This window comes from Cydia amplana, chromosome 15 (genome assembly GCF_948474715.1).
Source record: "Cydia amplana chromosome 15, ilCydAmpl1.1, whole genome shotgun sequence".
Classification (NCBI taxonomy): Eukaryota; Metazoa; Arthropoda; class Insecta; order Lepidoptera; family Tortricidae; genus Cydia; species Cydia amplana.
The window spans coordinates 1,970,428-1,983,883 of record NC_086083.1 but is presented as its reverse complement, the minus strand read 5'-3'; the positions used below and the strand labels follow the sequence as shown (position 1 = coordinate 1,983,883).

General features: G+C 44.8%; 1 protein-coding gene across 1 annotated transcript in view; it reads right to left on the bottom strand.

The window, feature by feature from the left end:
- Positions 1–1,801: 1,801 nt before the first annotated feature.
- LOC134654447 (protein Fe65 homolog) overlaps positions 1,802–13,456 on the bottom strand; it is a 98,905-nt gene continuing 87,250 nt past the window's right edge. Inside the window, exons 5-14 of the mRNA XM_063509892.1 lie at positions 13,228–13,439; positions 11,923–12,047; positions 11,211–11,329; positions 10,651–10,846; positions 9,684–9,811; positions 7,698–7,891; positions 5,498–5,700; positions 3,156–3,332; positions 2,488–2,646; positions 1,802–1,867 (exon numbers count right to left, since the gene is read on the bottom strand). Coding sequence (XP_063365962.1) covers positions 2,506–2,646; positions 3,156–3,332; positions 5,498–5,700; positions 7,698–7,891; positions 9,684–9,811; positions 10,651–10,846; positions 11,211–11,329; positions 11,923–12,047; positions 13,228–13,439 — 1,495 coding nt within the window. The 3' untranslated portion in view covers positions 1,802–1,867; positions 2,488–2,505. The remainder of the gene's footprint in view (positions 1,868–2,487; positions 2,647–3,155; positions 3,333–5,497; positions 5,701–7,697; positions 7,892–9,683; positions 9,812–10,650; positions 10,847–11,210; positions 11,330–11,922; positions 12,048–13,227; positions 13,440–13,456) is intronic.

Sequence of the window (13,456 nt, the reverse complement as noted above, 5' to 3'; positions counted from 1 at the left end):
TGTAAAGATGTTTGTAAAGTCGATTGCACAGTACTCATCAGATGTAACTGTGCAGCCAAAGTACTCTCAAATATCTGCACACACCTCTATTGTAGTGCTTGTTTCGATATTTTTGAGCACCTTGGCCTCTATGGCATATATCGATATCTGATGGCGACTGTACTGTACCTAAATACGATCAACGCCAATAAAGTTTGAGCAAACGCTCAAAAATTATTCTATTAACTGCAGATGTAGGTGAAAAACCAAAAAAATATTAAAATACAGTAGGTAAGTTTATTAATAAATTAAAAAATTGTGAACCCGAAGATATAAAAAATACGAAAATTCAAAAAAATTGAGATCAACGTGAAAAACTTTAAATACCCTCTTAAATCGTTAATTTGTTATAGTCCTTGTTACTAACATTAAATATTGTGATACCCGGCCTCAAAACAATGTGAATGTGTTTCAAATCTAAAATTAATGAGTAAGTATACTATAATAAGTAGTACAGTCAAAAACACCCATGTTCAAACGTTTATAGAGTTTGTCTGTTTAAGCTAAATCTGCGAGAATTTACTGCGAAGTGTGGAAATGTCATGAGATCATATTTCCATATGAATTTGACGTTTAATAGTACTTCCAGACTTGTCTGCCAAATTGATGCAAAGTTATTTTGGACTGACAAAAAACTGAACATGACTGTACCTAACACTTGTGTTCTAACTGTACTTGAACATAATTAAAAAGTAGGTAGGCATGTATAATTGTATATGAACACTTATTTGTTTACTGCACTAAGTTATAATGACCTACAAGCCCTTTATGCACATCTGACGTTAATTTATCTTTTAGAACAAAATGTCATTTGAAGCGAGATCAAAAAACCATGTAGGTATGTACCTACCTGTACTGGTATTAAAACCTTCAAAGATTTACCTACCTTGCTAGAATATCATACAATTACTACATATTTATTTCATTTCCAATGTTAACTTGTTGCTTGAGTGTAGCTGTGTGTGTCACTCGTTGTCAAAGTTGTATCCTGGATCACTTTCATTAGATCATTTAATAACAAGTTTCTATAGAATTAAAATTCACCGAACATGCATTTTTGGGCCGCCGACTAAGAATGTGTAGAATCTCAAAGTTTGTTAGATGTCTCCTGGCTCACGGGACAGAATAACATGAAGTCGTTCATGTTCACCCTACAGTAAAACATATTAGGTACGTAATTAGTCTTGAATAAGAGCCAAGAGTAAATAAACACATTGACACAAAATAGTTAAACAATTTATAATACATAATGTTAATAAAAAAAGTCCCATTTGATTTTATACCATGTTGTGTTAAGTTTTCCTGATACATTCCAAATCATTTAACACCAGATGTGCATACATTAAATCCTCTAAATGACAGACCGTATACAAAAACTAATAGATATGTATATTGATGCAGTCATGACGAAAGCCGTGTGAAGCCTGCAATGTCAGTTGAACCTTATTGTGACGACAATACGTTTCAAATTCGTAAAATAATAAGTTTAAATAATCGAATCCCTCCTATGTAAAGCTGGATAGTGCGGTTTGCAGTTGCTTGGGCTTCTAGAGTATTTTTTTTAGAAATAGACAGTTTTAAGGGCCGATACAGACGGACTGCAATCGGCATCAGAAGTTGCAGTCGGCTTGCAATCCGTCTGTACCGTCCCTAAAACAAAAGGTGGGAAAACTAGACAAAGACGTGGGAACGGGCGTCTTCGTGTGTAGGTAGGTAGTAAAAACAAATGGATTTTCGAAGTTAAAAAGCATTAACCCATGCAACTGCAGCCGGTATTCGCAAGCTACGCTGCGCCTGCGTGCGCCTCGTGGGGAGTAGCAATCTCCATCTGGAAACAAAAATGTATAGGTTTTTAGATGGATAGTAGTTTACTCCATGTTGAAAACTAGTCACAATCGACAATAGAAGTGTTTTAAAGTCCTGCACAGGCTCTTACTCTTTTACCGATGAATTTGTGATCGGATTATTTTCGCTCGCTTAATTGCTTCTGCTGCTGACTATATCAAGTAGACTAATTAATAGCTTATATATAATAATAATTAGCTGTCAGGCGATGGGACTTTTAAACTGGGGGTCGCGGGTTCGAGCCTCGATCCGCATCAATATTTTATCGTAACTAATGTACAAAACCATCTGTACAAATGCCCAAATGTACAAAGCCATCTGACCCTGAAACCCAGAGGTTTGAGGGTCAAATGGCAAAACTGCCTGTGTTAATGCTTGGGATTAGATTGCCGTACGGAGCCTAGACTCCCCAAGTGAAGAACGCTGAAGTAGGGAAAGATGATATATTTACTTCTCATGTATGGATCTACAAGATTAGCTTTTTCATTATTCTGCCCTCCTAAGGTAAAAGGCAGTATTTTCAAAGAAAACTATATGACAATACCGCTTTTTAGCTTAGGAGGGCAGCATTGCGATCTATCTGTTACAAGTCAAGACCCTCACCTCTATCTGCTCCTGTGTTCAAGAAGGCCGACGGCCGATCACGGAGCCCACGATGGACTTCAGGGTCTGGCCGAGCGACCCTCGGGAGTCCCCCGACCCTGCCCCAGGTGAACGTGGTGGCGCGCCGCCGTGGGCGTCCAGACATTTTTGATAGCGGAGCTGAAAGATTAGTTGGGTACCTAAATCAACTTTCTCTTGTCACTCGTTGCCACGGTTACGGTCGCCTGAGTCACTTACCTTGTTTTATGGTATCTAACACAACCAAACAGATTTTTATGGCATTACCTACAACATTTCTTCTGACAAACCATGTTATTACTATTGTCGCCTGGGTGACGGTACAGAATAGGTACCTATACCTAATTACAAAAAAAGGTTAAACTACTTGTACATAAGATAGTTGCGAACACTTTACATTCTATCTACTTAGGAATCTCATTTTCAACACGAATTGGACCAAAAATTATAAAATACAGGACGACGGCCGATTTGTCGTTTTGCTACGAAGCATTTCCTCTACGTACCGGGAAACCCACGTTATCGGCTAGGACCGTAGCTCAGCGGTGAATGTGTTCACAGCTATTACCTAGTTATCTTTTCTTTTTATTTCATTTTAGGGATCTCAAGGATCGCCCAATCATTAATGCAGTCAAGTAGGATAATATTACCTTGCAGGCAGCCTCAATAGTCTTGCACAGAGCCCCGGAGGAAGGTTCAGCGTGGAAGCAGTGCGCCACGTACATGTCCTGAGCTGTATGCACGATGAACGCGCAGCGCCGCACGTCGCGACCGATGCCGAGGAACGACAGGTAGCGGACGCGGCATTCGACTATGGGGCTCGATTCCTGGGGACATAAATGTTAGTTTGGTTTAACTCTTTGGAACCGATAAAAATAATATGAAGGAGTAAATAGCGTTCAAAATTTGCCATTAAACTATAGTACAGACAGGTAAGGAAATCGTTTTAGTGTCTATGTGCGTACGAGTAACTACATGTTTGTACACTCAGCAGTAGAAGTTGCTAAGCGGGCTAGGTGTTCTAAATTACCTTGACGCGCTCTTATTCTCTTAACAATAAAGTCGCGTCAAGATCATGTTGAACACCTTGCAACTCGCAACTATTGCTGCTGACTGCGTATGCGTCAACAACAGCAGTGTTGTTGGTGCAGTTGCTTAGGTCAGTGATTGAAAATAGTTAACCTCAGATCTGAAAGTGGCATGTATCGAGTCGCGCTCAGAATCAGAATTGTTATATGATGCCCACGAAGCTAAGACGTTCCATGCTATATCAAAAACTTACCCCTTCCTCAGTAATCATAGTGATCATAGACGGCGACCGGCCTCCACGCGGACGGCGCCCTGGCAGCCGCCAGCCGCTCCAGGGCGTCGTTGAGGACATCCATGCTGGTGGCGCGGGGCACCTCCGCGCTGCTAAGGTAACTTTAGTGCGTTCGAGTCCGTAACGCTATACCGAAGACTAGACTCACCCCTTCCTCAGTAATAGTGATCATAGACGGTGCAACAGTCACAGCCACCGTTTGGCATGCAGAAGGTGCCCTAGCAGCAGCAAGACGCTCTAAAGCATCATCCATGCCAGTGGCGCGGGGCACTCTGTTAAGGTAACTTTAGTGCGCTCGAGTCCGTAACGCTATATCTAAGACTAGACTCGCCCCTTCCTCAGTAATAGTGATCATAGACGGTGCAACAGTCACAGCCACCGTTTGGCATGCAGAAGGTGCCCTAGCAGCAGCAAGACGCTCTAAAGCATCATCCATGCCAGTGGCGCGGGGCACTCTGTTAAGGTAACTTTAGTGCGCTCGAGTCCGTAACGCTATATCTAAGACTAGACTCACCCCTTCCTCAGTAATAGTGATCATAGACGGCGCAACAGCCACAGCAACTGGTCCGCAGAAAGACCCTCTAGTAGCAGCAAGACGCTCTAAAGCATCATCCATGCCAGTGGCGCAGGGCACTCTGCTAAGGTAACTTTAGTGCGCTCGAGTCCGTAACGCTATACCGAAGACTAGACTCACCCCTTCCTCAGTAATAGTGATCATAGACGGCGCAACAGCCACGGCGACCGGCCTCCACACCGAAGGCGCCCGCGCAGCCACCAGACGCTCTAAAGCATCATCCATGCCAGTGGCGCGGGGTACTCTGCTAAGGTAACTTTAGTGCGTTCGAGTCCGTAACGCTATATCGAAGACTATAGACTCACCCCTTCTTCAGTAATAGTGATCATAGACGGCGCCACAGCCACGGCGACCGGCCTCCACGCGGACGGCGCCCTGGCAGCCGCCAGCCGCTCCAGGGCGTCGTTGAGCACGTCCATGCCGGTGGCGCGCGGCACCTTCGCGCTTGCAAGGTAACTTTAGTGCGTTCGAGTCCGTAACGCTATACCGAAGACTAGACTCACCCCTTCCTCAGTAATAGTGATCATAGACGGCGCCACAGCCACGGCTACCGGCCTCCACGCGGACGGCGCCCTGGCAGCCGCCAGCCGCTCTAGGGCGTCGTTGAGCACGTCCATGCCGGTGGCGCAGGGCACCTCCGCGCTGCTAAGGTAACTTTAGTGCGTTCGAGTCCGTAACGCTATATCGAAGACTAGACTCACCCCTTCCTCAGTAATAGTGATCATAGACGGCGCCACAGCCACGGCGACCGGCCTCCACGCGGACGGCGCCCTGGCAGCCGCCAGCCGCTCCAGGGCGTCATTGAGCACGTCCATGCCGGTGGCGCGGGGCACCTCCGCGCTGCTAAGGTAACTTTAGTGCGTTCGAGTCTGTAACGCTATATCGAAGACTAGACTCACCCCTTCCTCAGTAATAGTGATCATAGACGGCGCCACAGCCACGGCGACCGGCCTCCACGCGGACGGCGCCCTGGCTGCCGCCAGCCGCTCCAGGGCGTCGTTGAGGACATCCATGCCGGTGGCGCGCGGCACCTCCGCGCTGCTAAGGTAACTTTAGTGCGCTCGAGTCCATAACGCTATATCGAAGACTAGACTCACCCCTTCCTCAGTAATAGTGATCATAGACGGCGCCACAGCCACGGCGACCGGCCTCCACGCGGACGGCGCCCTGGCAGCCGCCAGGCGCTCCAGGGCGTCGTTGAGGACATCCATGCCGGTGGCGCGCGGCACCTCCGCGCTGCCGAGGTAGCGCGCGCGCACGGTCTTGCGGGGCTCCTCCATGGGCGTCGGGAATGAGGCCCCTGGTAAACAGTAATGTCCTGTTTAAGGGTATCTATTGTAGAGATGCACCGGATATCCGGTTACTATCCGGTATCCGGCCTGTCCGGCCGTTATTTTAGTATCCGGCCGGACACCGGATAGTGACTATCCGGCCGGATACCGGATAGTGACTATCCGGCCGGATACCGGATAGTGACTATCCGGCCGGATACCGGATAGTAAAATTAACACATTTTGGAGTAAAAACTGGAATCTAAAAAACAGTCGCGGTCATAATGCTAACGACACAGTAGATGAAATGAATACGTAACCAATGTCACACAATACACTTATTTGTTTACACAAAAATACGCGCGCGCACTTGTTAATAAACGAACTTAGGTACTATACGATATTACGATAAAACTCGTTACGATCCTAGAATGTGTCCGAACGAACGTTCACTACGAAACAGGTCGAATCCTGCACGACGCGCACCTGCAAAACTCAAAATATAGGTGTAGTTCCGCCGGCCGAATATCCGGCGGCCGGATACCGGATATTCGGCCAGTGTCCAGGCCAGATATCCGGTATCCGGCCAAACAACTATCCGTTGCATCTCTAATCTATTGTTTCCCAAATAGTTTTAAGTGATAATGTAGGTATTGTTTGCCCGCATTTTCGTTAGTCATAATTCATTTGGTTCAGAAACGCGTCACTCTTCAGGATTGCCATAAAACAAACCTAACCTAACCCAGATTATAAGTAGGATAACCTGACGAAAATCCTGAAAAGTGAACGGTTTCAGTTTTATGACTGATGATAATATGACACACAATACATTATGACTTAAAACTTCATGGGAAACAAAGGGATCCCTGTTTAATTCCCGAAAATATGCGTTGTCAAGAGGATCTCAGCCGTTGCTGTTAGCGAACTGTAGCAAGAAAGCTGGGATAGTGCTAATAAAAGAAGAATGCATAAAGTTATCACTTTATGCACCTATTTCTTTGGTACCTAGTTAAGATTGACATGCAAAGGCTTTGATTTTAGGCCTGTTGAACTTCAGAGGCTGACTAAGCCCAATGGCAAACTTCGTAACACGTTAAATACAGAAATTCGCTTCATATTTACATAGTTATTCGAGGTATCCTGTTTTTGCTTCTAACATATTTACATAAGTCTTTAGGATATGGCTATAAATTAAAGTGGTGTGACAGTGGACTTTTGTGGATTCTCTTCTTATGTACCTAACTTTATTCCTAAGATTCCACAGCCCATGCGGTAAATTAGCCTTAATCTCGTTTTGTGAAACGGCTTAGATCTTGCACCGATCCTAACGATAGCGGATCCTCTGGAATAGTGTTTAGTTTTTTAAGTTTATATAAAATGCATATATATGTTAGTCTGTAAGGTATTTGTAATATGGGCCTTGTTGCCTGATTTAAAATGTTAAATAAATAAATAAATAAATAAAAATAAGTCTGCGAAACTCTGGCAAGCATTTGTGCTCATATAGGGCTCATTTAGACGGGGCGAAAACTCGCATGCTAGTTTGATTACATTACATTGCGTCGTTTGATCGGTCGGTTGAATTGATGTATAGTTTGTAGCTTTCTAGTAGACCCCGAAGGCTTATCCTATTGTCTATTGTTCAGTAAAACCGCACGTGCTACTTACCTGCAAAAAAGGGTCCTAATTATTCTATTTGGCACCTGAGCGCGGGCTAGTCCAACGCTCAAAAAACCAGTGTAGGTGCGCTCTCCGATAACGCGCCTTTGTTACGCATCTCGATGACACATTTTAGACTGGTTCTGTAGCGTTCGACTCGCCGGCACTCAGTAACCGAAGTACCGATTTTTTATGCAGGTGGTTGTGGCACGTGGCACGAGCGGTTTTTCTTAACAATAGACAATAGGATTAGCCTTCGGGGTCTATTAGAAAGCTACAAACTATAACCTCAATGGTCCGCAATGTAACTAAGATCGTATACGAGTTCGCGCGCCGTCTAAATGAGCCCATTTTTTACAATATGTACCGGAGAGTGGGCGTGGACGCCTCGCCGCGGGTAGGTCGGTGGGGCGTGGAGGCGGCTGCAGGGAGCGCTCGATCATGATGCGCTTGCAGATGTCGCGCAGCGCGTTGGCGATGCTGCGCGCCGGCGCCTCGCAGCGGAACACGTGGCACATGTGCCGGCGCGTCGCGCGGTCGCGGGCCACGTACGCGAAGTCCCTATATGAAATACTCTTATTAGGGTTCCGTACCCAAAGGGTAAAAACGGGACCCTATTACTAAGACTCCGCTGTCCGTCCGTCCGTCCGTCTGTCACCAGGCTGTATCTCACGAACCGTGATAGCTAGACAGTTGAAATTTTCACAGATGATGTATTTCTGTTGCCGCTATAACAACAAATACTAAAAACAGAATAAAATAAAGATTTAAGTGGGGCTCCCATACAACAAACGTGATTTTTGACCGAAGTTAAGCAACGTCGGGCCGGGTCAGTACTTGGATGGGTGACCGTTTTTTTGCTTGTTTTGCTCTATTTTTTGTTGATGGTGCGGAACCCTCCGTGCGCGAGTCCGACTCGCACTTGGCCGGTTTTTTAGTAGTTGTCTTAAGAGAACAATTAAGTACGTCCAGAGGGCCTACCGCGAACCACGTTCGACGTGTTGCATCTCTGTCGCACTTGTAATTTCATAAGTGTGACAGGGAGGCAACACGTCGAACGTGGTTCGCGGTAGGCCTTCTGACCCCTCTGTCTCATCACGATTACAAATCTCTAACACACAAGTGTTCCGTACATTGTTCCTGCACTACCGTGTACCATAGCGTACGGGCCTAGCGTCGGTACTGCGGTAGTAGTCACGCTCACGTCGGTTCGTGAAATGTTCAGTTAGTTGTCATTGTACGAACAAATTGCCAAGATGGTAAAATAGGCGCCAGATCTAGGGAAAACGTGTGGGCATTATATGAAAAAAAAACGCGACCTGCATGCACCTTAACGAGTAGGTAGGTATATATACCTACCTAAATATTTTAACGAAAATAACAATAGTTATTTGTACAACAAGAGATCAAAGTTTGATATTTCTTCGAGTGCTTATTTTGAGTCCCGTGCAAGCGAAAGATTCTATAATAGATAGATCTAATTTAGAATCTTGAGCGTAGTAAGGGACTCAAAAGCGCACGAGATGTAAATAACTTTGATCTCGTGTAGTACACAACATTTTTCACCTCAGCAGTGAGAACATATTAGAGAACCCGAAAAATGTATTCCTTCTTCATCACTTACCTCTATTCACTCATGTTTTCTTAAGATATACCAACAATTAAATTTTCACCTCAGCAGCTCGAACCCTTGGTACTTTGCTACTTAAAAACAGTGAGCAAAATCGCATTTTGCTCACTGAGTGAGCAAAATCGCATTTTGCTCATATTGTCTCACTCAGTGAGCAAAATGCGATTTTGCTCACTGTTTTTAAGTAGCAAAGTACCCTTGTTCGAGCTGCTGAGGTGAAAATGAGTTTTCTACATTTCTTTAATGACATAGGATAGGAGGAAACATTTTCTACCATAACCGAGAAATCGGAAAACTTGAAGATACCTATGTCCAGATTTTTAGGTTTTAATTTTACAACTGTGTCATATGTTTAATTATTTACCTTTCACTGTTCCAGGGTAGCAAAACAAAAAGGAAATATTAAGTCACAATAAAACATTCTCATAAACACATGATTTATAGAATAAAACACAGAGCATCATTTAGTTCGAGTAGCAAAATTCATTGGGCCACTAAGTATATAGGCGCATTTATATCTTCTTCAACAGTGAACCTAAAAATCTTTTAGGTGGAACTCAAATCCTCCATTAAATGGACTGATGAATTAAGTACCTATCACGGAAATCTAATAGGTTAAGCATAAGTGGATTAAAGAGTAGTTGAAGTATAGAAACTGTTAATGAATAGGTAACCAATGTGTCTATTATAGATTTGTAGGTATATATTTCCTCCAGTACTTACCGTCCGTTATCTCTGCCCACGCCCCACACACGTATGGTGTGTATGGGTTGTGTGTGCAGAGTGTTCAAGCTCTCAGGGTCGATGAGCTTCAGGGCCCCATCGTCCAGGTCCATGAACAGGTCCTTACCCTGGAATGGAAGACGAGGTTGTAGAGCATTTGATTGACCATGGAAAAGGAACTTTAGAAATGGGGTACTGGCAGAGGATGGAAGGATTGTTTGGACATCACGGAACAATGGAAGTCGAATGAAGAGATATTGAATATGATAGGAGAGAATAGATACTCAACAGGAAAAGCAGGATGATTGGACGCTGGATATGATGCGACATCAACTTCTTTATAAACATTTAAAGGGGAAGGAGATCCAAAGGAAAGTGTACTACGGGAGTACGAGAGAAAGTTTCAATTACGTAGGTACTTACTACGAAAACGTCAAGAGACACAGAAAAAAAGCAGAATGGCAAAGGAATACTTACACCACCCCAACAACCGACTTGGTAGAGCAGATCATTCCGTACCAGACTCAGATCGACAATGCACTTATTCACAGCTCGGCTGAATCGTTCTGGGGTCAGATCTGCCTTGGAGAGTTGGAGATCAACACTTATAAACCACACGAAACCGGCTTGATCGTCGACGATGCATTAATTCGCAGCTCGGCTGAATCGTTCAGGAGTCAGATCTGCGTTGGAGTTCTCCACCCAGCCCAACGAAGAATCCAGGACATAAAGCTACTTACATCGCCCCAACGACCACCATGGTCGAGCAAGTCGTTGACAATGCACTTATTCGCAGATCGGCTGGTCGTTCTGGAGTCAGAATCCAGGACATAAGGCTACTTACATCACCCCAACGACCGACTTGGTCGAGCAGGTCGTTCCGGCCCAGACTCAGATCGACGATGCACTTATTCACGGCGCGGCTGGAACGTTCTGGAGTCAGAATCTAGGACATAAGGCTACTTACATCACCCCAGCGACCGACTTGGTCGAGCAGGTCGTTCCGGCCCAGACTCAGATCGACGATGCACTTGTTGACGGCGCGGCTGGATCGTTCTGGGGTCAGATCTGACTCGGAGATCTCGACCCAACCCAGGGACCGTACGAAAAAGCGGACGGCACGGGCACTGTCAGGCTCGGGGCGAGCGGGGAAACTGCGCCGTCTGTGGAAGGTAAACGGGAACTTTAATTTAGCGACGAAAACACTCCAAGAGCAATATCGCTCAGAGCGTTGTTATGAGCTTGGCGCCATTTATTTAGTATTTGGCGTAAGGCCACAAGGGGCCAGAATCGGTGGATTACGAGAGGCGGCGCAAACTGAACGTTTTGGGTTGGTATGGGCCTTTTGGGGCGGCAAATTTTAATGGTCTGGGTATCAAAACTTACAAATTTCAATTTCACACATTCAAGGAATACTTATAGGTACGCTTTTTCCGTAAGGATTCACTGGATATAATCAATGAAGTCTCAAGCTTGGCGAGCTACTATCAAATTAAAAGGCTATACTTGTATGAAGTATGAACTTACTTATATGACATCTCCTCCTTCCGTTTCCTCTCAGCCTCCTGCTCTGTATGGTCCGCCAGCGCCCCACTAGTGGTACTTCTGGTAACTGAGGAGGTCATGACCCCGTCATACTTGTTCACCTGTTCAAGAAACTATTTAATGAAGTGCAGGGATATTGGGTTAAAGGCGCGTTGATGTATTTTCTTCTGTAAGTATAGTGAGTAAGTATTGCATAATGAATATTATAGTTGTCTAAGCACTTGCACTGTTCCACTAACCCGGGGTTAACCGGGTAAATATGAAGTTACCATGGTTACCAGTACAATTTGACACTAGGTTAACGGTTTAATCGCTTAACCCCGGGTTAGTGGGATGGTGCAAGTGGGCCTAAGTCATTGTATATAATTAAGATATTGGAGTTCAGTTAGAAATGTAGGTAATGGAATATGCAACATTAAAAAGAAGGTCATTATAGTTTTATTTATGAGACGTAATTTAACCCCTTGAACGCCATCTGTCAAACCCAAAAACGTCAAGCATACGCTAACATCTCTGGCATAAGCTAGCAGCTAGCAAATACAAACCGTACTGGAAACGTTGAAAGCTACTTTGACAACGTACGCCATAGCACTTACAAGCGTTCTTGACGCCACGGGCTCAATTTCTTACGTCTTTAAGGGTTTTTGGCGTTCAAAGGGTTAAATATTAAAATACACGAATAGAAGATTATGACCTCCGATAGCGAGCAGTCCCGCACCATGGAGATCCTGGACTCCTTGGCTTCCACGGGCAGCAGCTTCGGTATCTCTCGCTGGATTGTGCCGCTTTTTATGTGCCAGTAGTAGGGGCCGTCCATATCTGGAATAAGAAGCAAATTACCTATGTTTATCCATTTTTTACGCTCTTAACAATAAGGTTTCAATTGGCTTGTTTCTTTCTTGTTTGTTAAAAGGCCAATAACTATATATATATTTTTTTCGCTTTATGACCAGAGTTTGTATCCATTGAAAAATGACTCTTATTCATTCTTAAATTCCATTGCTATTTGAACACAACTTACTTTAGGAAGGGCAGTTGACTAAGCACTTTCTCGTTAAGTGTCTTTCGTCTGACATAGAAAAGAGGACTTTGACGATGGCTACCTTGGTTGAAACAATATCAGAGCGCTGCTCAACCAACTCATGTCCAGCTGAGTTGACCAGGGGCCCGTTTCTCAAAAGCTTGTAACTTGTAATACAAGCGGATGTCACTTTTTTACAGCTTTTGTTAGAAAGGGACTTCCACTTGCAAGTATTACAAGTTACAAGCTTTGAGAAACGGGCCCCAGAGAGAAGATGAAAGGTCGATTCCTTCTGATTTTTTACAAGAGAAGGTACGAGTAGGTAGCGCTGCCCAACCAACTCATGTCCAGCTGAGTTGACCAGGGGCCCGTTTCTCAAAAGCTTGTAACTTGTAATACAAGCGGATGTCACTTTTTTACAGCTTTTGTTAGAAAGGGACTTCCACTTGCAAGTATTACAAGTTGCAAGCTTTGAGAAACGGGCCCCAGAGAGAAGATGAAAGGTCGATTCCTTCTGATTTTTTACAAGAGAAGGTACGAGTAGGTATCTCACCTTCATGTTTCTCCCACCCCGGAGGCAAAGGCGGTTCCTTTTTCGCCCTCAACTTAACCGGGATCGCGTACAGATCGTCATTCGGCCCCTCGGCCGAGTGCGGGACGGGCGCGTGCCTCTTCTCCGAGTCCTCTTTCATACATTCATTCATTCACTCTCACATCAAGAACGTGCTCTTTTTCTAGATGGAATTTTCTTTGCTTTTTGACCAATTTCGATCCATTCAGTTTCAGTTTCAGTTTCATTTATTTTGTTAAACATAGGTAACATGAAAGAAACATGATTATTTATAAGCTTTAACGGCATTGTTATTTGGGCACAACTTATCTTAAAAAGGGCTGTTAATTAATCACCTCATGTTTAGCTGCTTTAGCCAGAGAAAAGGTTTCGACCCTTTGGATTTTTTACAAGATAAAGTATCTCACCTTCATGTTTCTCCCACCCCGGAGGCAAAGGCGGTTCCTTTTTCGCCCTCAACTTAACCGGGATCGCGTACAGATCATCATTCGGCCCCTCGGCCGAGTGCGGGACGGGCGCGTGCCTCTTCTCCGAGTCCTCTTGGTCCGCCCGCTCTTTCTCTGGAGGGGGGGACTCTTCGCCGCCATTTTGGGGGGGAGTGATGAGGCCGCTTTTTTCACTGGAAAGAGAGAAAGG